Source organism: Pagrus pagrus, assembly GCF_965226575.1.
Source record: "Pagrus pagrus genome assembly, chromosome: 11".
In the NCBI taxonomy this organism is placed as follows: domain Eukaryota; kingdom Metazoa; phylum Chordata; class Actinopteri; order Spariformes; family Sparidae; genus Pagrus; species Pagrus pagrus.
Window position 1 is genome coordinate 13,616,559 of NC_140195.1, and position 26,261 is coordinate 13,642,819.

The 26,261-nt window shown below is 41.1% G+C and overlaps 1 protein-coding gene across 2 annotated transcripts; it reads right to left on the reverse strand.

Annotated features, from left to right (window-relative positions):
• Positions 1-138: 138 nt before the first annotated feature.
• slc6a6b (solute carrier family 6 member 6b) lies at positions 139-21,028 on the reverse strand. 2 transcript variants are annotated; one of them, XM_084367364.1, is made up of 14 exons: positions 20,876-21,028; positions 15,439-15,668; positions 15,210-15,344; positions 12,224-12,458; positions 11,621-11,753; positions 10,814-10,948; positions 8,844-8,947; positions 8,577-8,701; positions 6,611-6,723; positions 5,403-5,540; positions 4,876-4,978; positions 3,036-3,136; positions 2,734-2,904; positions 139-1,936 (listed from the first exon to the last, which is right to left on the reverse strand). In XM_084367364.1, the coding sequence occupies exons 2-14, from the start codon at positions 15,665-15,667 to the stop codon at positions 1,781-1,783; spliced, it is 1,878 nt and encodes a 625-aa protein (XP_084223490.1). In that variant the 5' UTR covers position 15,668; positions 20,876-21,028; the 3' UTR covers positions 139-1,780. The 2 variants fall into 2 exon arrangements, with proteins under 2 accessions (XP_084223490.1, XP_084223489.1); XM_084367363.1 differs by lacking the exon at positions 20,876-21,028 and adding an exon at positions 17,481-17,584.
• Positions 21,029-26,261: the final 5,233 nt, after the last annotated feature.

A 26,261-nucleotide genomic window follows, 5' to 3' on the forward strand; every position in this document is an offset into this window, starting at 1 on the left:
TAATATTTATGGCAACCTAAAAATATCCAACACCATTTAATAGTAGTGAATATATAACTGTAAGATGTGTAGACATTTCACCACTTTGCTTCATAGATGTAGATATTTAGAGAATAAAAGAATAATCGACACAACAAATTCCAAAGAAAAAGATGTTTATTTGTAATCTATATAGAAATGATGCAATGTGCATCTGGAAGGGGACAACTGTGAGACAGAAATACTTTGGTACACTTGAATCTCCAAGTAGCACAAGATCTTTACAGACAAAGCAGCACGTACTGTGGTGGCTTCTGCACATGCTTCAGGAAAACAATTCCTTCAGATTCTGTATTTAACTGTGCGAGTTGTTGCATTATTGGACATTACATTTATTTTGAATTTGATGGAGCAGAGACTGCCATTGCTTCAATGAATATTGCACACTGAAAAATGTAATCCAGGCTCACAATGTAACCGATATTTAGAAAACAAGTTGCTGAGTTTTCAGTAAAATTAATTAAATCAGTGTTGGTGTTCATATGATGTACAGTATAAAATTGTTACAAAAAGGCATATGTGATTTACAAACAATTCAAATTCTACAATACAAATGCCTAAACCGAACATTAGAAACTAGAATCCAGTGGTAGCTCTGCAGCGCACGTCTGCAAACGAAATGAGCACGATGGAGAGGGCTGGTAATTTGTTTAGAAAAATGTTATGTTTTTACTTTTTAACTGACGTTCTAACAGATCCTGTGAATAATTATGAATCAGAATGTTTGATGTCAGATTTCTAGTCTATTTTTGTCATTGTCTTAGCAAGGAGACAACTAGATACTGTATATCAAAGTTTACAATATCAAAAAGTTAGAAGCTAAAAATATTTCCTCCTGAAATGTGTTGCAAATGTAACTGCAATACCTCGCAACAATAAAAACAAATACTACAATAAAGGTGAAACGACATATAAAGTGCAAAGAGAGGTTTCCATAAATGCACTGGGACTGACTGTAGTAGTCACACAGGCAGTGTACAAATACTCAAAAAATGCCACTTCCCTTTTCTCCTCACTTCCTCCTTCTCTTTTTATGATTTTGTCTTAATTGTTTTTCAGGATGGATCTTCTTATGAATGCATTTCTCACAGTATTTGGCCAAGGCCTTGTTCAACTTGTAACTTAAAAGGACGTCAAGCAAGATAAACTCTATACACTGCATATTGCCACTTAACGTGTTACGGATATGTACTCTGATAGATGTGGGTGGCTTGTGGTACATTCATTTTCACTGCAGGGATGAAGAAGAACAACAACGAGAGATGTAACATTAGATGTTAGCTCGGGGCAACGAGGCTGCCACAATCACGGTGAGGGTGTTTAGACGTTTTTTCTACTTTTTACGCGGTTAATTGCTCGATTAGTTTACTGATTTACGTATTTAAGTGAGAATTTAATCTTTTCTTCTAATACACCAAAACAATTCCTCATCTCTCCGGAATCAACAGAAAGGTAGTAAACATTGAACATGTTCTATCTCAAATACTGCCTAAACTGAGATCAGTGCCAACTACAGCGACAACAATTGTAACATCAACAATATTGATATAGTAAAAAATAAAAAAAAAAATTACAAGAGAAAAAAAATTACAACAATAATATATAACTCTCTTCATAGAAATCAAACCAGAGTATCTCTAACGTGAATATATTGGACAATGTAAACCTACTATTATCAATGTTAGCAAATATGATAATAACACAGAAAGCACATCAATCTTATTCCTCTCACAGAGAGCGCTCACATCATTGTTTCTACAATGGTGTGGGTGGGCTTCATCAAGCCATTGTTCCCATTTGGGTCCAGGGGCTGTGTCAGCTCGCTGCCCTTCAAGCTGTACTCTTTCGGGCGAGAGCTCACGCCTGACTTCGCCGGGGCTGCCACAGCTTTGATCCTCTGAGGGAAGGAAATGAGAGATTAGATTAATAAACATCAGAAACTGGAGCAGTTTAAGGCTCAATATTTGGGTGTTTGCTTTTTTGCCAAGAGTGAGATGACAAGATTGATGACACCGTTATGTCTGTATGCCGAATATGAAGCGACAGCCGGCAGCACATCAGCTTTAAGTCAGCGTGGTTGCGTGACGACCTCAAGGTAACGACAAGGGGAGACTTTAATGGACTGCGAGGGTCATGTGACCCTATTGCTAGCAGCTGTGAGCTGTTGCAGCATTATCTATCTGACCATGCTGACAGTGGGTTTGATGATGATGCTTATGGTGGCATTCTTCTACAGCACTAGCAGACAAGCTAGTGATGCTACGGAAAACTAGCCTACTCACAGTCGCTCCTGTGAATCTCAGTTTTACGCTGATTTTGGTACAGATTAAATAAATGAAACACAATGTCTGACAGGCCGACTTTCGCCTCCTCGCCAGTGCTATTCGCAAGAAGATATCTTTCCTATCATGCTGGCGCAGAACATACAAGTTAGGTGGCTGATGGCCAAGACAGACAACAGACAGCTTTCTGTGTCAGTGGTTATTTGATGTTGGTTTGGTTTGTCTGGGCCCTGAAGGTGCTGGTCAGGGGATTACCTTTGGACAGAGCCAGGCTAGCTGTTTCCTTAGTCCTGATGCTAAGCTAAGCTAACCATGTCCTGGTTCTAGCTCCATATTTAAAGTACAGAATATAAAAGTGATATTGATCCTTTAATCTATGGTCTTGGCAAAAAAAAGGGTTGAGTCATCTCACCTCGATCAGGGGTCCCTCAGACTGTAAGATCTTGATGACCATCACCATGGGGATGCAGATCATGGAGGACAGGGCCAAACACCAGCCCAGACCGATTGCCCAGTCAGGGTACTCGTACACCTTGTTATAGGTCAAGGGCTTGTACTTCACCAGGGAGAAGACAAAGCAGCCCTGAAAAACAAACACATTTAGTACGTGCAAGTTGTACGCCTCTACGTGACCTCGAAAGAATCAACACATCACATGTTCATGACTCCAGTACAATAAAGTGACACTCCTCAAGGCTGCCAATTATCTCTCACCATGCAGAGGACAGGAGTGATTATGGTCCAGCTCCATTTCATCCATGGGTTTGGTCTGTAGCCAATCATATCCTCAACTCCGTCGTAGAAATTATCAACTCCTGTCAAACACAAATAAAAGAATAACGTGAGTTCTAACAAATGTTTGGGCAAAGTTTGATCACACATATCTACTACTCTCATGTTGTTGTGTTATCGTAGAATGACCTTCATATCGACCATCAGAAATTAGCATATTTATGCGCCCTCATCTCTGTTGTCTGCAGCATAGACTTCCACTAGGTCATGTGTATGTAGTATAAACACTCTTTGCTTCGTCAGTTATTAACACGCTCACTAGGTCATCACTTATCTTTCCTCAGTGCTGATTGTAGTGAACTAGGCCTGTGTGTTTTATTGCATGGTGTTCTCATATTGTTGTCCTCTGTGCAGGTCATCAATACGTGGCTTTAATCAGCTTTTGGTTTCTTTTTCAAATCTGGCGAGGGACTACAGATGGAAATCAGCCTACTAGTCTTACTGTGGAAGATTTACAGTTGCTCTGTTTTCAGTAGATTAATTAGAATAAGGTGATTCATTCCAAATAAACACATCAGCTACACTAGCTAGCAGCAAATTGCACATTGATCAATATTTCTGTACATCTAATTTTTAACTACAGTCCTGTACAAGATGTTCTGAGACCAAACATCTCAGCTTATGACCGTTTACAGCCAAGCAATGCATACTTGTTACACCTTGTCATAGGTTGTATATGTCTATGGGCAGTGAACAACCAAAGATATTATTTAATAGTTTTTACAGTCCTGAAGAGGTAAAGCAGTTAGAAACAATTGGTCAAGGACAAAAGAAATCTACATTTTCAACCCAGAATAAACTTTTGGTGCAGATCTGAATAAAGGAACGGATGCAGGAATTTCTTTTACATTGTGAGAGGGCATTTTTCTAAATTTTTGTTAATTTCTCAGCTGTATTTTGGTGGCTGGTATCTTTGACGGAGGACAATTTTAAACGGATCCAAAATGTGGTGATCTTAAATTAAGATTGGTTTCCAATTTAGAGTGATACAGGGCTCAATACAGAGTTTGGTATTGGATTTGGCTTGATTGAATTAAAGGGGACTGTTGGGCCTCGGCGGAGGAATGATTAAGGGACTGTTATATTTGTGTCTTAACTGAGTAGATTTAAGTTAGAAACTGTGTTGGAAAATATTTCAAGTTAACTTAGAGGAAATCATTTGTGTTAACTGTAACAGATCTTTATTTTTGTTATCAAGGAAATGTTTTATGTTTAGTTTGAGAGAATATTTAAGGTTAACCTGGATGGACAATTTACTGAACTTGTCATTTAAACCTGCTATAAATTGCCTTGATCGACACATTGAAGGACTGTACAGGTTTGAGAAGTAATTCCTGCCATGGTTTTATTACTCTTAACCCCTTAATCTGAATCTTGGAGAGATATTTGTGGAGATATACTTCCTGTTTTACAGCCAAAACTAAATACATGATTTATTGCAATTAAACGAATCAGTAATGTGGAAGATGCAGCACTGCTTTCATTCATTAGGCTAAATGCTTTTCCTTCATTAATAATAGCAGATATACTGTAATCTGGTGGGAGGCAACCCTGTGGAGCCAATCACAATTTAGCGCGGGACCAACACCTTCCCCCATCCCCCTCACCACGCCCCTGCACGCAGTTAAACATATTTACTACTGATGTGGAAAGAACCACAAGGACACCTTTGTTTACCCCCAAAGAGATCATTTGTGCTTCAGGATCATTACTTTGACAAACGACACACACTACAAATCGCATAGAGTCGTTTTCCACTTACCATAAACCCAGGCTACAGCAATACATTCAAAGAATGCAACCCACAAAAGGCACACACCACTGGCTGCATAGTAGTCAAAGAGTTGAAACACATACATGCCACCCTGGAAAGAGAAAAGAAGGAAAGCTGCATTAATTATCTCTCTGATGTGTGAGGAAGGAAAGAGTCACAGAGATAGACGGGGGGCATTAAAGCAGGAGTTGAAAGCAGCGCTAAAGAATGCTGGCACCCCACCAACAGAGGCAGAGTTCAACAGGTGCTGAGACGTCATTGAAGCACGGTTAACTGCTAAACGGAAAACAGCATTCCGAATTGTTCCATTCAGACACACAGGATGTGAGTGGTGAAGGTGGTGGGAGGCCATATTTGGTAGCATATTTGCTTAACAATGCAACAACCAACGGGGCGAGTGGAAAGTCTGTGGCACTATCTCTGCCGTCGATCAGACGACACGGAGTCTCTTTTCCTTTTCTAAACAGGATAAGCAGTGGATGTAAGAGCGCAGAAGAGACTGTCGTTGAACTTACTTTCGTTACCATGGCGAGTCCCAGAAGATAGCTCATGAAACACATTATGGCTATAAAGATCTCTCGCCGGTAACCCTTCCTGAGGACGTCAGGATATAGATCCACAATGGAGGTGATCTGTCCTTCCACTTCAACGAACTGTGGGGGGACAAAAGCAACTGTTAAGCTCTCATGAGGAGAAAAAAAAAAATCAATGTCTCTTTCTGTGTGCATGAAGCTCTTGTTTTGCCTCTACAAACCAGTGATTAGAGAATGAGAGCGGTCTTTGTTGGCCAGTAATGAGAATTTAAACAGGGCCGCTCTCTGCAACACTGGTTTGTTGCTACCAAGACACAAGAGAAACAAAACAACAGTGAATCACTGTCTCCGTCTCCCTGTCTCTGTCTCCGGATTGCCTCATAAGAAACATAATGTCATGACAAACTTATTAAATTGTTCCTATCTATCTTTATGCACTGAGAACACGCCTCTTGCATGAAGAACCAAACAATAAACCCCTTACATAACAGTGGCATGTATGCGTGAGGGATGTTAACAATATATAGCATTCATAACCGCAAATCTGCATGAAATTTATGGTCAAAAATGCACCCACACACACACACATACACACACACACGCTGTCACCATTTCTCTCATGCATTTACGTGTGCTCTAATTTAGAGCATCGGCCTGATCTTGCAGTTGGCTGAGAGGAGTAGCCGGCCATGTGCAGGACTGAGTTAGCACAGGAGTAGAATTACACTTGGAGGCAGGAAATGTGATACAGCCGGTGTAGAAACGTTTTGTCTACTTAGATTATCTTCTCTTAATCAAAGATCTGCCTCCTATCGACGCTCGATGGCTCACATGCAAGCAATTGTAATGACTCCTGCTAACTAAATGTTTGGCAAAGGTCCATTAACTCCGAAAAAACTTAACTTGCAGTGTTCGAGGGTTTTAAAGGGCTGTAATCCTCACACAGCACGGTCGAGAGTGTAGTAAAATGCCTTTGTGGGAGCAGGCTGCTTTTCCTGTCCGTCAGTTATCCGATACCTTGGAGACGTTAGATGTGTCATAGAGACACCAAATGTGTTTTACACATTGGGGCTGGCAGAGAGCAAACAACCTAGTGGAGCTGGCGAGTGTTTGTGTGAAATTAACGCGCAGTACACCAACTAACTATTCTGCTCATAGCTTGACACCACAGTCACTGTGAAAATACCGACCTGGCTGTCGAGGCCCAGAAGCAGCAGCATGATAAAGAAGAGGATGGCCCAGAGGGTTGGCATAGGCATCATGGACACAGCTTTGGGGTAGGCGATAAAGGCCAAGCCGGGACCTGGAAGGAGAACATAAAGGGGACGGGGAGAAGGGGCGGAGAAGGGAATTAACATTTCTATCTAATTTCAGCTTGGACGACATGAGGGAAGTGGAAAAACAATGTAAAGGTTGAGCTAGAGAGGCTGACGCAGCCAATAATCTACAGGAAGCGTGATCCAATATGGCCAACAATGCAAAGACACTGGATAAATTGAACTGGACTGAGTGATGATTCATTGTTGGCCCTATGTGTTGAGTGTGCTGAAGTGTCCTGTATATGTTTACTTGCAGGACAAATATCAACACCATATTCAACTGTGCATATTTACACTGTATATTACATAACGTCCTACTGTTTATACTGTATAAACAAAGCCAAAGCATTCTGCTGCACTGTAAAATAAACAGCTAGTTAACTTAACCAGTTACCTCAAAATTAAAAAATAAAGTAGACTAATAATATAATTTTAAGTAAGGACAACCTTTAACATTTACAGTTTGCACGTATTGTTTATCATACACTGTAAATTTGAAAAGTTGATTTTACTTAAATGTATTAGTTGACTTTACTTGGTAATTTTGAAGTAATCGGTTTCTTCAGTTTTTTAAGTAAGATCACCATGTCAGAGTTTACAGTGTAGTTACACACAGACAAATCAAAGCTGCTTTCAATTTTGTATATTGTCCGATATATATATACACATATATATTACATTCCATATACATTATTATGCACTTTTTTTTACTGTCAGCACTTTCTTGTAAAAAGCAAAACTGCATTAACAGTTGTCCTGTTACTTACTGTGTGCAATAACTATAACATATAATATAATCTAATCTAAACTGTGCAGATGAAAGAATCAATTCAACAGAATATAAGAGCATGAAATAGAAAGTCAGCAATCACATGAGCATCAAGTGAACAGCTGAGCAAAATACAGCTTTACAAAAAAAATATGCTTTACTTTGTAAATTTAGGTTTCACATATAATGGCACATCTTGTATTCACATCTTGTATATAGTTTGGTAAAACTATGAGCTTATTTTGCTAAAAACTGGCATATGTCTCCCATTTGAAATAATAGAGGATATCAGACTATCACCTCTTGCCGGTACAAAGTGGTATTATGAGACAGGACCGGCCGGGGCTAGCTGGTTAGCATGCCAACTTCAGTACAAGATGTTTTAAACTAAAATTCTTGCCATATCTTACAAATTGCTCCTTTAAAAAGATAGAAAGAGTTTTAATTTGAACTGAACAGAGCGAGCATGCTGAAAGAAGACGCATCTCCTTCAAAGTCCACATAGAGTGTAAAAGAAGACAGAAACAGAACCGGTGGCGTCCACCTCCACAGCTTGTTAACAGTGCTGCTGGTCAGAAATATCAGCACATACAGTAAGAGTACAGACACTACGTTGCCAATCTTCTTACCAATGTCCCCTGGTCAAAAAGAAATCAAAGCTATTAAATGACATGAGCTGGTTCAATGTGGGACATGAAGAGACCTGAGGCCGCTAAACACCTGTAATAATGATGTACAGGAGCTCTTAAACACCGCAGTTCATTGTGTAGCTAGCACACACAGCACTTGGCCAAAGCAATGTCCTCAGAAAAGGTGGAACATGTTTCAGACTGAAGTAACAATTCTGTTTCTTTGAGGCTTTTATTCAAGGAGTGTGGAATTGCCGATACCTCTACATTTCAGCATCATCGTTTCCGAGACTTTAATAAAACACTTGAATTACTTTTTCCGCTCATTTAAAATTTGCGGTTGCTTGATTTACTCTTTTCATGAGTCTCCAATTGTCCATTTGTTTTGTTTGGCAGCAGCACCCACCATCACTGCTGCCATCACCTTGGACCCTCGTACCTGACTCTGCCACATCGGCAATGTCCACCCCTTGTTCTTGTGCCATGAAGCCCAGGACGGAAAATATTGCGAAGCCAGACACAAAACTGGTACCGCTGTTGAGGCCTCCCAGCAGCAAACAGTCCCTATGTCACACATATGTCATGGAGGTTGTTAATGAACACAGGCGGAACCGAAGTTCCCATTTTCTTTTCACGCAACTGTCTCTGACACGAGTTGCGGTCACTACTACAGTCCCACTTCCCCCCCGGCGGAAACACAGCTCACCTGTAGCAGTTGTATTTGTATTTGTTGTAGCTCCCCAGTGACGTCATGGCGCCCAGGCAAATGGCGTAGGAGAAGAAAATCTGGGTTCCTGCATCAATCCACACCTGAGGAGAGGGAGGAGGAGGTTCTCTGATGCTCAATAAACTCAGTTTTATCATGCGCTTCTTACTGTCAGCTAATCACATGATTGGTCTCAAAACACACAGTATGAGATTTCTGCCGCTCGCGGTCTCTCAAATCAAAACAATGAAAACAAAAGAAGTAGTTTCACGATGTAATGAAGGAGCTTGCATCATAGGAGTTGTTGTCTGTTATCTTAGGTTAAGTTCACCGACTACCTTCCCCTCACTCTCTGACATATCATCCAATGTTTCCCTGGAAGTCATAGCAACAGAGACCAAATAAAACATGGCGCTACTTGAATAAAATCACTTGTTGGAAAATTTGGAATGATCCAAGTACACAACTCCAAATATATGGCATAGGTGAAGTCGATTTTAGACATTTTAATGATGAAATGTTAAATATTATACATTTAAGTTGATAGCATTAACTTGTTTGTAAACAGTTAGTTATTTGAATTTCCAAAATATGTGGAGAAACATTAGCTTTCAATTGGAGTTTGTGTTTTGAGTTTTGTTTTTTTGTGATTTAGCTCAGTTTTGGTCACCACCAACTCCTGACGGGGATATCTTTAGCTCTTAAGATGCTAAATGCTGACCTATGTTTACCAGCTAGTCACTAACTGTGTGTGTGTGCTGAGATTTTTCACTGAAAAGATCTGAAAAAAAACACTGATAAGAGCAGAACGTTAAAGTTGCAGCTGTAAAACCAAATTAATGAGTTTAAAGATGCTACAAAGCTCAGTAGAGCTAAGAGGAACTGATAATTACTTGTGTGTACATCACCACAAGTGACCACTTTTACACAAAGGTAATAACTTGATTCATTGCTCATATAAAAACATCGCAACCACTAATTAAATAGAGCAACAGTCACCACAATTTCCACATTAGCAAAGCTCCTACATATACTCCACAGTGTGGACGGAGTGTAATGGTGAAATGTCATTTGAAACCTAATGAACATCATGTACTCTGATGCAGAGTTAAATCTCAGTAATTTTCCAAACTTTGGCGTTTGCGCGTCAGTCGAGACATGTCTGCTTGGTTTTGATGTCGGTCTAATTGCTCATGAGAAATGATGTAATTGAGTTACACAACAAGAAGAGAGGGAAAAATATCTTTAGCATGTAAAACTTGATCTACGTTTACACTTCAGGGAGTTAGCGAGAGATATATGAGAAGATTGATCAATCTTAATAATGAAGCTACAGCAGCTGGTTAGCTTAGCTGAGCATGAAGAGTGAAGAGAGGATGGAACAGCGAGCCTGGGTCTGTCCAAAGGGTAACAAAATCCACCTTCCAGCACAGCTGTAGATTTTGTTACTGTTGGACAGAGCCTAGCTGGTTGTTTCCAACTTTCATGCTTAACTAACAAGCTGCTGTTCGTTAGCTATTCAGCTAAGCGAATCAGCCAACAAGAAGAGAAATGGGGAAAAAGCTGAAGCCCCTTGAGTAGTATCAGAGATGCCAGTGCCATTTTCAACTTTTTATCATACATATTCTTAATCAAACGCGGCTATATTAGCAAGAGTGGTGTGAAAATGCTGCTTTATCATAACCGATCAGTTTCCCTTTTTGAACGACGAATACAGACTACTGCCACCTCATGGTATGGATCGCTATATCCTCTCATGCAGGCACAGAACGTGAAAGATAGCTGGCTGTCAGCTGTAGTCGTTGTGTTATTGCAAGTGCAGCTTTTTGGCCGAGACAGAGGCGACGCAACAGCTGGCTTTCGTTGCTGCCAATTCTTCAGTTCACGTCAGTTTGGGTGTATTTGGGCCCTAAAATGTCAAACTATTCCTTTAATATGTGGAGAATGAAGAAGAGAGAAGAAGATCCTACCTCTGGATCTTGCAGGCGGGTCAGATTGGGGTAAAGGTAAAATTTGATCCCTTCAGATGCCCCGGGCAGAGTCACTCCTCGCACCAACAGCACAATCAGCATCACAAATGGGAACGTTGCTGTTATGTACACCACCTAGACAAGAAAAAGGAATTATTTGCCAAAACACTGAACAACAGTTTTCAACTTGTGACTCATCGTCCTCATGGGATACACACTACTTCCTTTTTAGGTTCCCTTTTCTTTCTAACTGGAGGACAAAAGAAATATTGTTCGCCCCTCTTCCTCAAGTACTTTTACAGAGAAAAAGAAGAAAAGGCCAGTGAACAGTGATGCATGCTGCCTTCAGACTTCATGGTGAGGTTTTGGGATGGAGTACATGCCCAACTGAGCGTGAAGCACACTGCGTAAAGGCATCTCATTTTCAATACTGTGATCATCATTTAGTCAGTGAACCTTCCAGTAAATGAGTATATAAATACACAAATGGCTCTTAATAGAGTTAATAATTTAATAGAAACACAGAGTTGCTCCTGTTGGCTCTGGCCCAGTTTCTGTCCTGTTAACAGAAACAGAAAGAGGACTAAGGAGGGGCAGTCAACTGTTTACAGCCGACAGTGAGTCTGGCCAACAAGTAACTTCCAGGACAGCAGAGGCTTGTGTCTTTAAATCAACCAAATTAACTGCCTTCCAAGCATGTGGGTTTTCTCTGAGCAACAGTGTTTTGTCACTGACAAGAAGTAAAGGCCAAACAGCATCCAGGCAACACAATAACTAGAGGATGTGTGTCTACGCCTCGGCACTCACTTTCCCAGTGGACTTGACTCCCTTCCAGATGCAGAAGAAGCAGATAACCCACACTGCTAGGAGACACAGGGCCAGGTCCCACTTCAGGGACCCGATGTCCTCGATCCCATTGGAGATGCTCAGGACGTTGCGTCTGCAGAGGATACACAGGCACAGAAGAGGTTAACGGCAGTTGAAACAGAAGAACTTAACTTGTTCATTTTTCAAACACGCCCGAGGAAATTAGTCATATGACATCTCTAGATTATGACCTTGTCAAAATGAAACTAAAAGTGGAAATCTAACAAACCCATGACTTAGCCGGGTGACTCTGAGGGTGAGAAGACTGTGAAAAAGCTTTGAAGCTGGAGCCTTTAAGTGTCTAATGCTGCATAAACACTCCCGAGTTTGTTGTGATGGATTGTCATCAAATTCAAACATGTAGCACAGCAAAAGGGCATGAAAAAAGTTTGTTTTCCACTCGATATTTCAGTCTCAAGTCAAACTTTGAGGAGATGCAGTGAACATTAAAAGGTGTACAAAAAAAGTTCATAGAGAACTAAAACCAAACTGTGCCTTGTGTAGGAAATGTGTTAGTTAGGCATGCTGACAGCGACTACTTACTCCCAGAACTCAGTGACAGGGGAGGTGAAGTTGGTAATGTTGGCTGCCAGCCACAGGGTCTTGTTCTTGCGGACTGTGTCCTCCACACAGTATTCTGTGTTCCAGGGCTGCTTGCATTTTGCCCAGGGGAGCTCTGGCTGAAAGCACTGAAACAGGTAGTAGAGTCCCCAGGCCAAGATCACGATGTAGTAGATGTTCAGTAGAGATACGATCACAACAGAGGCATAGCCGATGCCTGGAGAGGAGAAGGACAGAAAAGCAGATTTTAACATTAATTCAAGATATTGCCCAAGACAGCGTTATGATTTTGATTTTCTTCACATCTTGTATTTAAGCTTTTGCTTGAGCTTTGTTTAAACCTGCAAAAGTTGCCTTTTTACACATCCAGCAGAAATAGAGTGCAGTTTGTGTTTCCACCTTATAAATATTCACCCTCTCCCTTTTAGCTCCATTTTGGTCTCCACCCATTCCTGAGAGAAATATTGGCTAAATGGGGGCAACAGGGCTCAGCTCAACCAGCTTTAACCACCTGAGAGTGAACACAGCTGGACACCAAACTGGGACTGAACACAGCCTCCAAGACCGACTGAAGTCAGTTTAACAACAGGGGATATAGTATGGAGGCGATTTACAGCAACTCCAGTCAGGTCTATGACTTTTCACATCCTACTTGGTGAACTGAGGATTTATTTAGTCCAAACCAGAGGTGATGGTTGAAAAACAAACCAAGACTATTTTGGTGAGTTTTATTTAGTTTATGTCGAGTTTGAATGAAGTGCGTTTTACAGTAAGTTAATGTAACAGTTAAACTCGTCTTAGTTCGGTAAAAGAGAGAAACAATTTTTCTGTTTAGTAATTTCATTTTTGGACATTTTGTGAGTTTATTTTGTTCATCTGTTACACTAAAAGCTGGCATACTTTATATCTCCCAGCTAAAACTAAGGGTGTTTATCAGACTCTTGCTGGTACAAAGTGGCATTAGGTTAGCACGCTAACTGCAGCAGATGTGGTGTTGGCTGATTTTTTAAACGTTTTAACTTAAATTGTGGCCATTTCTTACAAATTGCTCACTTTGACCACACCCGACCACACCCCTAATGGATGCTGGGTGTAAAACGAGCAGGCTATCGCACATAAAGAACAACTTACTCTTAATAAACTCAAAGAGTGGAAAGCTTCCCAGGCTGGACTCTGCTATCTACTGTTATAATGTCCTTAGTGTTTTTATGCTATTTTTAGATGACTTTGCCATGACCCCATGCACAGAAATCCCCGGTACTCTTCCACTGCTCCAGAGTATTTTTAAACTGATCATCTCTGTTGCTCCCCACCTCCTCGTCCCCACATACCAACTGAAACTGATAGACAAGTCAATGCTGTGACAGGTGTGAGTGTACTGGACTGTGTGCCGGTGTGCACGGCGAGAAAAGTCATGAATTCTTCTTGTGATAAAAAAACATGTGAAGACGGGGGAGGGGGACAATGTGAGGATTTGTGATTGGCCAGTTTTGCGGCCACTTGTGGACTTTCTCTGCTGTGCCAGACGCTGCAGCAGATGGACAGACAGCAGCCTCAGCGCTGCCGCGAATAGCGGAGACCATCAGCAGCTGCTAGAGATCCGGTGCCACAGAGTTTCCTCTCTTTTCATGTCAAGTCCTGCGTGTGAACATGAGTAAGGGTGTGACGGCAGCTGCTGCGGGTGCTGGGCCCCCGTGCTTGTCTACAGCTGTCACTCAAAGGTAAGAGGGGGGCTACACCTAAGAGCTAAGAGTGTTTGAGAGTATCGGTAGCACATGGTGATCTCAGGTCAAGAGAACCGGACCCTGATGACGCCATCACAGAGAGACATAGAGGATTTTTAATGTCCTACAAGCGCAAGTGGATCCAAACTGCAGCTCCACGTCAACAAAAATGATCTTCTCATGAGACTGTTCCCATCGCCTAGCAACTTGGTGGGTCTGTTTCCATGGTAACCAAGGACTCATCAATCCATTACACGCACCAAGTATGCAATTTAAGGGTGAATTGTGTGTATACATGCGTACGTGCCTACTTAAATCTGGAATTAAAGTATACTATTAGGATTCTTCCTCCATGACACTAGGACAACAGGATATGGTCAAAAAAATCATATTGCAGTTATTTTGACAGATGTTGCGATTGCAATATGATTCAAGATAAGTGTGAAAGATTATTTTTGCATCAGGATTTTCATTTTCACTGAAAAAAACTGTCAAAGGTGCAATATGTAGTTTTAGTTGAAAACATTCAAATTACCCAAAATCATCAACAGCATGTAAAGAAATTACAGCTTTGACATTGTGACGTCTGTGTGTTGTGTTGCAGAGGTATCTACTGAAGTTAGCAGGCTAACCAGCTAGCTTAGGCCCATAATGTAAACACCAACACACACCCCCTAACCTGACTCCCAGTATGGACTTGCTATCTACATGACTATGTTAGTAGCTGTTAACGGTGACTAACGGCAGTTAATGCTGCCCCCTATCTTACATATTGCACCCTTAAACTCATGACAATGTGACATTTGTTGGGGTTTGCACCAAATAAACATGTTTTCTTTCATTCAGACAACATGATTTGTTGGCTAGAACATCCCTCCAGCACTATAGTACTTGGTTATTATGCCGTTTTGTCACACATTTAGACTTTTATCAAAAAACTGCCACTTGTTATTGCACCTTTCTTGACTATATTCTCATTAATTGAGCAGCCTCATTCTGTACTGTGTAATGGCGTTTACACAACACAAGGCAGCCTAATGAAGTCAGACTGCTCCAATTACACTGGGATGATACTGGGCTGAAGCAGGAAGCAAATCGGGGCAGAGTACTTGTTTGGACAAATGAGGCTTTTACTCAGCATTAATTATTAAATGATTTTGTCAGGGACAGCTTGTGCCGTGATGCACAGCTTCTATTTCTGTGTGTGAGCAGTGTATGTGGTGTATATGTTTACTTGGACTGACCAGTGAAGATGGGGCAGAGCTTGGCCCAGCAGGTGATCCCTCCTTCAGAGGTGTACTGGCCCAGGGCGACCTCCAGGAAGAACACGGGCAGGCCTCCCCCGAACAGGAAGATGAAGTAAGGGATGAGAAATGCACCTGGGTAATGGATACAGGGAACAGCTCAGAGTGAGACATCTGATCATTTTTTTTGGCTTCTCACACTAGCATCTGTTGTGTATCTACAGCTTACCTCCACCATTTTTATAACAAAGATATGGGAACCGCCAGACGTTTCCTAATCCGACAAAGCCACCGGCCACAGACAGGACAAAGTCGAGCTTACTAGCCCACTTCTCCCTCTGAGGAGCCTTGCCTTCGGCTTCATCCTCGGGCCTCGTGCCTGGGCTCTTCCCTGGTGAAGGTTTCAGGGTGTCCTTGTGGAAGTCCTTCAGGCATTGGAGTTTTTCTTTTTGTGCCATGCTGCGGACGGCAAGAAAAGGAAGATGGAGGGAGGGACAAAGACAAAGGGAGAGTGTGAGACAGAGGTGATCGGGATAAGACACAGATGAGAAGACACAGCGCATTAGGGAGATAATGCTGTCTCCTGATTGCTTTACAGCATGCTGTGTAACCGCTGAGGACATGATATACAGTACTATGTTGCTAATCTTGCTAATCTGATGCATGGAGGTCATTCAGACTGGAGAAATATTCGAGGAGCTGATTTGAGACAGACAAGAGACGCCTCCTCTAACTGAATCAGTGCAACCGCAACGTGTAGTGAATGAAACTGTGTAAAAATCCCCAAACATCTGTTTTTTTTAATTGCACGCTGCAAAGTATAAAGCTCAAACTGGCTTTGGTGACAACGAGCACATTCACATCACTGTTTTTGATGTAGTTCTGTTTTCCAATTGAACTCACAGAGGGGGGTACATTGTCACCAAAGGAAAAAGGAAGGGAATGTTTTGGACTCGATACACGCCTTTGAGACCTTGCCTGACCCCTGTAGGAAACTTTTCTTTTAGCGTTCTTCTTATGCCACTGTATCAGCAACAAGTCAGTCCTCCCTGTAAGCCAAATTTAGCGGGGGAAGATATCCCACTGCATTCCCAAAGCCCTGGCTGCTCTCCGGAAGATACGACAGCTTAAGTTCACTTGAGTGTTTACACTGTAAATCGCCTTTCCAAGAAAGACAGGATTTGTTATTACTGACCGAGGGATCCTATTTCCCCGCCTGAGCCAAAGGAGAGAAAAGAAACCGTAATGAGGCCGTAAAATAACTGAGTAAGACATGTCCAAGCTGAATGTGATTTACACTCCCAGCTGGCTCAAGGAACAAAAGACGGACGGTGATACGAGACAAAATACGAGATTGGTTGTAATGTGAGTGATAAAGGTTTGCTCTCCTTTTAAGAGCAACATCGAATACTTCCCCTTAAACTCAGGCAGCTTTCTGATAAAAGAACAAGTTGTACAGAAAACGTGTCAAGCCTCCAAATAAGATCCTGGGTTTTGTTCTCACTGAAAAAAGGTGTAAAACTTTTGTGACAAGTGAAACGTCTAATAACGGACATTAAATCAAAGAAAGGAAAAACAATTATCAAAGTGAAAATAAAAAAACGTTTCTCTCTCAGGAATCTGCACTTCACTTTATCAACGCTTGAGCAACAACCACTCCATCCCCCTCCTCTGTCCCATCATTTTCTGGGATTTCTCTCTTCCTGTTATGCATGACAAGTCAACTTGAACCGCTTTTCCATTCTCAGACCTCCTTACATAACTGGATCAGTTCTTGCCCACTCTGCTTCTCATCCTGTTTCTGTCTCTCTCCTTATCCCTTTCCCCCACTTTTCCTCTGGTCGGTCTGCTCAGCGATCGCTTTCACCTGCCCCGCGTGGTGTTAGGACGCTGTCTGCCCGCCAGATAAGTCTTAAGGCAAACTGTCCTTGGGATTTAATCCAGACAAACTTGACTCCAAATTAACAGATTAAAAAAAAAAACAAAAAAAAAAAAACTCAGAACAATGTTATTACAGCTAAAATCCTCATTGATGTTCAATTCAAGTCTCTGACTCTTTCTAACCAGAAATATGAATCACAAAAGTCAACAATGAAATCTATCTGCAGTTCCTCCCTCTGTTTATTTAACCTTTTAGCAAACAAATACACTCTAAGCATTTCCAACAAGTTAAACCTCTTTTCATTTAACTGTTTTTAACATGTAGAAAAACACACAGATGCTTAAAAGAAATCAAGTCTCCTTTCGAACAAAGAAGTTTAGCAAACTTACATTTCCTTCATGGCTGCAACTATGTATAGAGTTCCTCTCTCTCAGCTGTCACCATTCCTCTGAACTGAATGCCGTTTTGCCGACACGGGTCACAAGAAGTGGAGCTGGCTGCAGGGCCCGCCCCCTTTGGCTCAAGACAATTAAATCCAAAGTAGAGATTGGACGCGGCCGAGCTGTGACAGACAACTCAGGTACCAACGTGGGAGACTGTAAATTTCCACTTCTCACTACTCCCTGCCCACAAACATACACAGGGCCAAGTGGTGGGGGATGAGTGTGTGTCACATATGCACAAGCACACACACACTTCTTATTCATGTTGGAGACACAGAGGACAAGTCAGAGGCAAAGAAAGGCTTGGCTGGTCCAACACTGGGCCGGGGGTGGGTCTTGAATTATGATCTTGGATGAACTGAAGGCAGCATTGAGAGTTTTACTGCCTTTTATAAACTAAAATATGAAGCATTGGATTCAGAACAAGCCCCTCATAACATCACTTTGCACCTATTTTTATTCAGGCTCACGCTGTGATATTTTTCTGGTATGCGATACATTTCGAATCTCTCTCCTCTGTTCTTTCATGACATGTGGTTTGTTATCTGGGAAATGTAAACGGGTACAGTATCAGCTTATAACAACGCCTAATAAGGTAATGTGTCTCCTCTGCTCGTCCAGGGTCTGTTTGGATACCATTCACTGCTCCCAGAGCTCACAATGGCCGGACAATTAAAAGCTGATCATTTCCACCTACAGGATTTGCAGAGCTATATGGGTTGACCAGGATCAGGTGAACTTCTGCAGACACACACACACCCTTGACACCTCTTAGCTTTGCACGACGCAATAATCCATCATATTTTGGTCAGCGTCAGGCTCTGTGGACTGTGTTGGTTATGTAACCCCCTGACAGACGCGGCCTAATCTATTGTGAGAGAGACCACAGGGTTTGTGTTTTGAAGGTAGAGAGAAAGCCTGTTTCATGTGCGTCGACTCATGAAAGAGCAAAAGAGAAAACCGACTGGTGTTTGCTCATAGGGTGTAGTTAAAGTAGGCAGGGTCTGCCAAATATAAAACTACATAGTGCACCTTTAATGTTGAATAAAGGCAACATCATAACGTCTGTACTGGATTTGTATTTTGCTGTATTTTGTTTTAAACTTCAAACTACATTAAGTTGTTTTCTTTTTTTCTTGTTGTCTTGTGTTTATCTTGTATCCGAGGAGAATTGTGTAAAATGTGAATGATTCGGTGTTGTGTTTGAGGAGTCTCGCACAAATCTGGGAAATCACAGCGCTAGAAAGACGATCAAATAGTATTATCTCTCATTTAAGCAGCAAAACAACACTTATCTTAAGGTTATTACTTCATTTTTAGTTACAATACATTATCATTGCAAATATTTTCTTAACCAATCCTTATATTTCCAGGGGCAAACCCTTCACAGACACCTGTTGCGAGTTCCCAGTTTGGTAACTTTGGGTTTTTTTTGCAGCTGCGGCTAAAAAAGGTACAGTGACCCCTCAGTTTTTATCCTGCTGAGAGAGCGGATTGGGGTTATTAAAGGACACACGTCAGTCAATCATACACTGCGTGGGGAGGAGACAGAAAAAGTAGGTTAAGTATGTGGCACTTAACACGGATATAAGCTAGTAAACACCTTAGTTCATCAGAACTTCTTCAACAGACCGTCCCCTTAAGGGTGCAAACACATGCATTCACTCATTCATCAGTTCAAGTCATTCATTCAGTGGGTGACTTGTGGGTGTGGAGCCTGCAGGAGACAATAAACATCTAAATGACGATCAAAGAGAAACGAGGAACATCTTATCAGCTATGAACAGGAAACAGGATTATAAAGGACAAACCCACATTTTTATAGCTGAGTGAAATTACGATCACATGTAGTAATTTCGCTGACGTTTGGACATGCTGACCTGTATAAAGCAGCCTTGGAGTGAGTGAACCTTGGCCTGGTTTCCTCACGATTTAAGGGTTAAAAAATGTAACCGTCTCTTGTATAATGATGGAAATTTTTCTTAAGCTCCAGACTCACGAGGGACACAATAAACACCAATAAAAGACACATAAAATCGTCTTAAAACGCAAAAACAATTCCATAAATCAATAAAAGCAGGTGTACAAACATGCATTAAAAGTTGCCCTCTGAGTATATTTGGCCAGAACTGCCAAGGTGGTTATGTTTTAACCCGTGTTGTTCATTTGTTGGCAGGTTTATACATAAAAACTGCTAAATGGATGTCCACGAAACTTGGATGGAGGATGGGTCTTGGCCCAGATTAGACCCCCATTACTTTTACCTAGGGAATTTTTACTTACTTTCTTTAGGCTCGCGAGACATGGCGTTTTCTGACATTATTGTTAATTTCTCAGGGAATAGTGCTTCCTGGCTGGTATCTATGAATGAGTACAAAAGGGTTTTGATGGACCTATGTGCTCTACCGAGTGCCACTCTAGTTTAAAATTGATTTTTGCAGCAGGAATGAGGAGTTTTGAGAAGCTGTCTCTGCGGTCAGAGGTGCTCCGAGGAGGCCTCCTGCTGGGAGTAGCTAAGCTAAAAAAGGCATTGTTGCATACCTTGCGGTCACCAAAGGATCCTGACCTTTGGCTTTAGACCTCTTCGTCTTGTGAACAAAGACATCAAAAGGTGCCATCTGAAAGAAGCAACCTCCTCCAGATGGGCGGGGGAGGATGATGCCAGTTACAGAGAAGAGCTTCACATTACGAACTAAACTTTGTCTTGTCTGACAATCCTTCAAGAGATTTATGTCTCTTTTCTCGTCGTCGGGGTGAGATTACAAAAATTGGCAGGATAAGGTTCACCTGGAGTCCCCCACCTCCACCTCCACCTACACCTCCACCTACACACACACAGCACATGTGTATGTGTAGCCCAGGGCGCGCCTGAACGCATCACCTCCAAAAAAAACAAACGATCAAAGAGAAACGAGGAGCAGCGACTTATCAGCTTAGAAACACAGGAAACAGGGTTCAAAGACCGTGCCCGTGGTTTTCTAACCAAAACATCATTTGCTTAAGTTATTTTCAAAGCAGGCTTTTCTTTTTCTTTTTTTTTAAGGCTACGGAAATAATAAGACAGAGCATCATATGAAGGAGGAAGAGGGCAAGTGTGATGTGTTTATGTCAAAGAAACAATGAATCAACATGCTTGCTGCCCAGCATCAAAACACGGTGATAAACGACTTCCATATTTAAACAATATACATCACTAATCCATCAATAATCTTTAAAAAAAATAAAAAAAATAAAAAACAGTTCAACATCGGATATCTGCTGCACACTATTCTCTTATTTCCTCTTATTAAAAACAATATTAACCTGATGTGATTTGAGCAGAAGATGCCGGACCAGCCTACCTGTTCTCGTTTTCTCTAAGCAGCCTGTTGTTCCTTGTTCTGTCGCCTGTCGAGTGAAACAATTTAATCTATTTGACTGTGAGAGTCATTGTTTCTACGAGCTGGTGCGCGTTTAATATCAGTTTGAGTGGAAAATCACCAGCTTCTCCATGCAACAACTTCTTAAAGCGACAGCCGCCCTCCGTCCGCCCTCCACCTGACTCTCAGTCACAGTCGATAACGACAGATATGAATCATCGCTGACTGAATCCTCTTATTGTATTTGCTCCTTGATTTACTGGCACTTGCGACGTTTTGCCAGTAACTTGCTAAAGAGCATGCAGATCTGTTCAGTGTTAATGAAAATCAGGCCATGAGGCTTCTGTAGGTGTTTCTGATGAAGGAGCCTCAGTGAGCTGTAACTGATGCCTCCTGCCAGTGGTTATGATAGAAAACTACTTTATATACACTACACTACTCAAAATAAGGATATTTTTGTGGTTCATATCCCCATATCCTTAACTGATTTTGAGGAGTGTATCGGTTCTGGGCCAAGAATGAGAACAAGTTGGGTTGCCAGGTTGTGAAAAATCCCATTTGCAGCTGTAGGTTTTTATACTTTGGTTATCACGCAAAATTCACATTTTTGATTTGTAATGTAGTTAGTAGGGTTGCACACACAATATGGATTTTATTGAGATGATAGAATAATCCAGAATTAGTCTCTACCTTCTTCTTGTGGCTGATACTGATAAGATAACCGGTTATTTCACATTTTTGTATACTGCTTCTTGTTCTTCTTTTAGGTCATCTTCTTCTTCTCCTTTGTGTTTATTGGTGGAGCGTACACCAACTTTCCAGATGCAAACAGCTGCCTATTGGAGTCTAAGTGCTGCTCTTGTTAAGTCACTGAAAGCAATTTGACTTCATATTATCGGCTATATTTACACCAATACCAATGAAATACATTTCACAATGTCAAGCAGATAATTTATTATATATTGTGTATCCCTGTGTTGAAATGTCTTGTCTTTTATGGATTTAGATCAAATTCTTAGCAATGATAGCATGCTAATATGCTACTCTAATTTGAATAAGGTAGTCATTGTGAGCATGTTAGCATGCTGACATTAGCATGTAGCTCAAAGCTCCTGTGCTGAAGAGCTGCCTCACAGAGCCGCTTAAGGCTGCCAACTGCTGTTCATAAGTAATATTTTACTATCTAAAACACATCTGAAAAGTAGTTATTCAACTTGAATTCAAAGTTGAATCAAAGCAAAACAGAAAGCTGAAGCTTCCATTTGTTCCATTATTTGATTAAAGAAATACAGACTCAGGTGTGTGACTCTGTCCATGCTGACATTAGCATTTAGCTCACAGACTCACAGAGCTGCTAGCATGGCTGTAGACCCTTAATCTTGTTTAAAGGTGAAGTTAGCATGTTAACAAGCTAGGCCCAGGCTTCAAAACCTCTTTGTCTCAGTGTCCTGTGCTAGCGCTGGAAATACCAATACTCTAGTTATCTGATTTAGTTAATTTAATTAATTGAGCTAACAAGCTAACAGCAGCTACACGCATTAACATAATACAGTTAGCAGCAGTTAGCTACTCTGGTAATATGCTGCCCTATTTTTTGATGTATTTTATGATGTCCAACACGTGGCCAAGGCTTACATATTGCACCTGTAAATGAGTGGTGAAATGTGGTCTACCCAATCAAAGTGTGTTTTCACAACCTGGCAACCCAAAAATCAAAATAACAAATGTATTCATATAGATAATAGATTGAATCTAACAGCGTATTTCACAATACATCTGTAGTGTGTCAACATGAAATACGTCTAATCTCATCCAGTGCAGCCAAATAAATGTTTTCTTACGTCTGAGCCTTGTGTGTGTAGTTCAGCGTCAGGTGAATGGACTTAATCTGGACATTCAGCCATACCTAACAGATGGCACGGACACGTGTTTGTATGTCATCCATTGCAGGTGAAGTGTCTCTCTAGGAGTATCAAGACATGTGTCCACAGATACAAACCACAGTGGGTTTATTAGAAGGTCAGCCATGAGTCACGTGAGTCATGATATTTTACAGAAATCATCATGCTGTTAGCAGTTACTACCCCAAGATCAACTTTTACTTGGCTGTTGTTTCAGAAACAGGAAGTGAGGGCATTTTGACTCAAGTTTAGATATACCACTTTTTAGTTCATAAATTCATTATGCAATTTTATTAAAAATGCTCTCAAATCACATAACAGGGAAGAACACATTGTTCCCCTGTTCCTTATTTTTATGCTGTGTTTGCTTTTACTTGCACATTTCCTCATTAGCCTTAGAAGCAACATCTCATGCCAATCTTCTAAAGCAAATTGTATTTCAAAGCCGTAGAGTCTCCTTGAGTTAGCGTTGGTCTCTCCCTGCAGAGAACAAAAGCTCAGTCAGCAGGACAACTGCTTTCTGATGCCCGAGGGCGAAATGGCCAGGAAACAGGAAAGTGACTGAAAAAAAAACTGCAAGTTTGGACGCTGACTGTTTGTAACTGTGACAAAAACCAACCTTGAATCTAAAGTAGCTGAACAAACACAGGGGGGAGAGAGCTTTATCTAACTTGTGTCGAGTCACAACAGCGGGCATGCTCACAGAGTAAACATCCTCAACAGTTTGATAAAGGCATGTTTGTAACAATTAATGGGGAACAATGTCAGTTTTTATGACTCTCATTATCACGTTTGCAGACTGTTTCGTGACCTTCGGAGTATAAGCTTGTATCTGACTTTTTAGAAAATGAGTTATTCAAATGAAGCTGTTCTTTGACAGAGTATCAATATTTTTTGTAGGTTTATTTGGACTTTGGTGCATTAATTAAATTAAAGTTGTATCTCTAAAGTCTTTCTCTAACTTAGCCCTACAACGTTTCAATGTTTTGCTATCATGCTAGTAGTAATCAAATTATTTTGTTTCTAAAATTAAAAGATAAGTTCACCCAAAAATAAAAAAATCTGTCAACATCTAGCCAACTCACCCCCGTGCAAAGTTTTTGTAGTCCACAAAACATTTCTGGAGCTTCACAGGAAAACAGAGTTGCAGCATTCTCCTAAACAGCAGATGTAGATTGGGACTTGTTTTAAAATGCAATGAACAACAGAGAAACAGAAAATGGCTCCATAAAGCTCATCCAGCGTAATCCAAATCTCTGGAAGCCCCTGAAATACCAAGTTGATTTGAAAAGACTTTATTTCCACCTTTGACGCACATAAGATGGGGTTGGCGCTAACACTTTTAGCTTAGCAGCTAAGCTACAGTGAGGCTTTTGGATTTAAAAAGGGTGTAAACAACATCTTCTCAAATCAGTTTGGGATCTAGGAGACTTGTGTTGGATGAGCTCTATAATGCCATTTTATGTTTGTTTTAAAAGTCCCCATCTACCTAAGTTGTTTAGGAGAATGCTGCAACACTGGTTTGCTGTGAAGCTCCAGAAATGTTTTGTGGACTACGAAAACTTCATGTGACTTTCCATCGTCATAAGGGTGTGTAATGATTGAATTTTCATTTTAGGGTGAACTGAATCCTTTAAATTGTTGACGTGAACCAAGTATGGTGTGACAACCTTTTCAGTAAAAAAACAAAAAAAGATAAGTAAGACTTTACTGTGAAATTTTCCACAAACGCATTGCTTTCTGTCTGCTCAAGACCTTTTAATCCCAAGGTCATGATCAGTCATCCATGCCTGATTGTTTACATTTAAAGCGTTCTTGTGCCAGAGGTTGTTGTTCTGGATAGATTTAGCCTGTCTTTTGTTAGAGGTCTGTCTAAGGACAGACCAGTCACATGGTAACGGTGTAATCCTGTCTCACATGCAGACGCTGTTTGGATCTATCTGCAGAGCTGGCCGTGTTCTCTACTGGCAACCTTGTGACTCACCTCGGGCGGAGCATTACATTGCATTATACACAAATACACAAACAAGGTGGACACATGATGAAGGATAAAGGGAAGACTTGTGAAAAATAAAACCACAGAAAAATGACCTGCAGCATGGGATGCATTGTTCCTGCTCCTGTGATCTGCATGCTCATTGGCCGGATATTAACTCGGCTTTCTCTTTGAGCGAGAGAGAGAGAACCCACAGTCTTTGACAAAGCTGACTAATAAGACCACTGCTTGCTCGCTTCCTTGCTTGTCTGTGTCCTGCTTGCTAATACTTCAAGGGAAGCACGTAAGGCTTAATCCCATATTACCGTGGCTATGTTAAGTGTAAGCATCTGACTGTCACACACTTCCAAGAGGAGCCCCCACGCAGAGCCAGGAGATAAACAGAATTCCTGGTTGATAAGCTTGAGCTGCAATCAGTGTTTCTGAAACTTTATAGGCATCCTCAGCAAGCTGCCTGCATGACACCATAGTGGTAATGTGGGGGGGAAAGTGACCGGCGGCTGACGCTGAAGCCCTCTCATTTCAAGACAATCCTATAAAGCGATCTTCTTGGCGGGAATCTATCATTCACTTAGGTGCGTGTGTAGTCATTTCTTACATAATGACTAGCTGGGACGACACTACACTGGCTCATGTCCTAAGTCTGTCTAATGAAATGTAAACGCAAGGTGGCCCGTGATGTTCAACTAGGACTGAAACTACAGCAAACGATGCCAAAACAATCAATCTATATGTTGTGTTTGTCGTACAGTGTTGTTTATTTTAGGCATGTTGGACCATGGAAATTGGTGTAAGATGGAGCGAAGGAGTTAGAGAGAGAGGCAGAGCTTTGCAGGTCAGTCTCTAGCTAAGTATGGGCTTACCTCTCTCTCTCTCTCTCTCTCTCTCTGCTGGTAATCCCCAACTAATAGCAAATTAGGATAATGGCAGTGACAGCCGCCGTGAGTTATGTCTTCCTTCACCTGTGAGAACATATCAATACTCAGGGACAAGGTCACAAATGTGTGCGCCTGAGCATCGCAGAGTTATAACACCTTTGAGAAGAAAATGTAGCGTTGAGAGTACAGTACAGTAGACAGTATTGTAGAAATACAGTGTCTGCTCCCGTAACAGACCATCTAACTGTTGAAGACAATTTAATGTCAATTCATTTTTTAATTTCAGTGTTATTTTAGGCATTTTTATTACAATTTGTGACCCCCATGTTTGAGTTTCTTTGATTTTGTCACAAAAACATCCCTGTCTCCTTTTTATTTGACTTTCTTTTATGCTTCTTTCTCATTTATAAAACTCAGAGAACTGTGCTCGGACTCTGCAAATGCGAAAATGGCAAATAAAGTCAGTCGAACTAGAAGTAAAAGCTGTGCAATGATATATGATTGTCTTATTATTACTGATTCATCCATGTGCAAGCAGCATTTTAAATTTGTAGTTCAATGCACAGCAATGCATCATATTTTATGAGATGAGT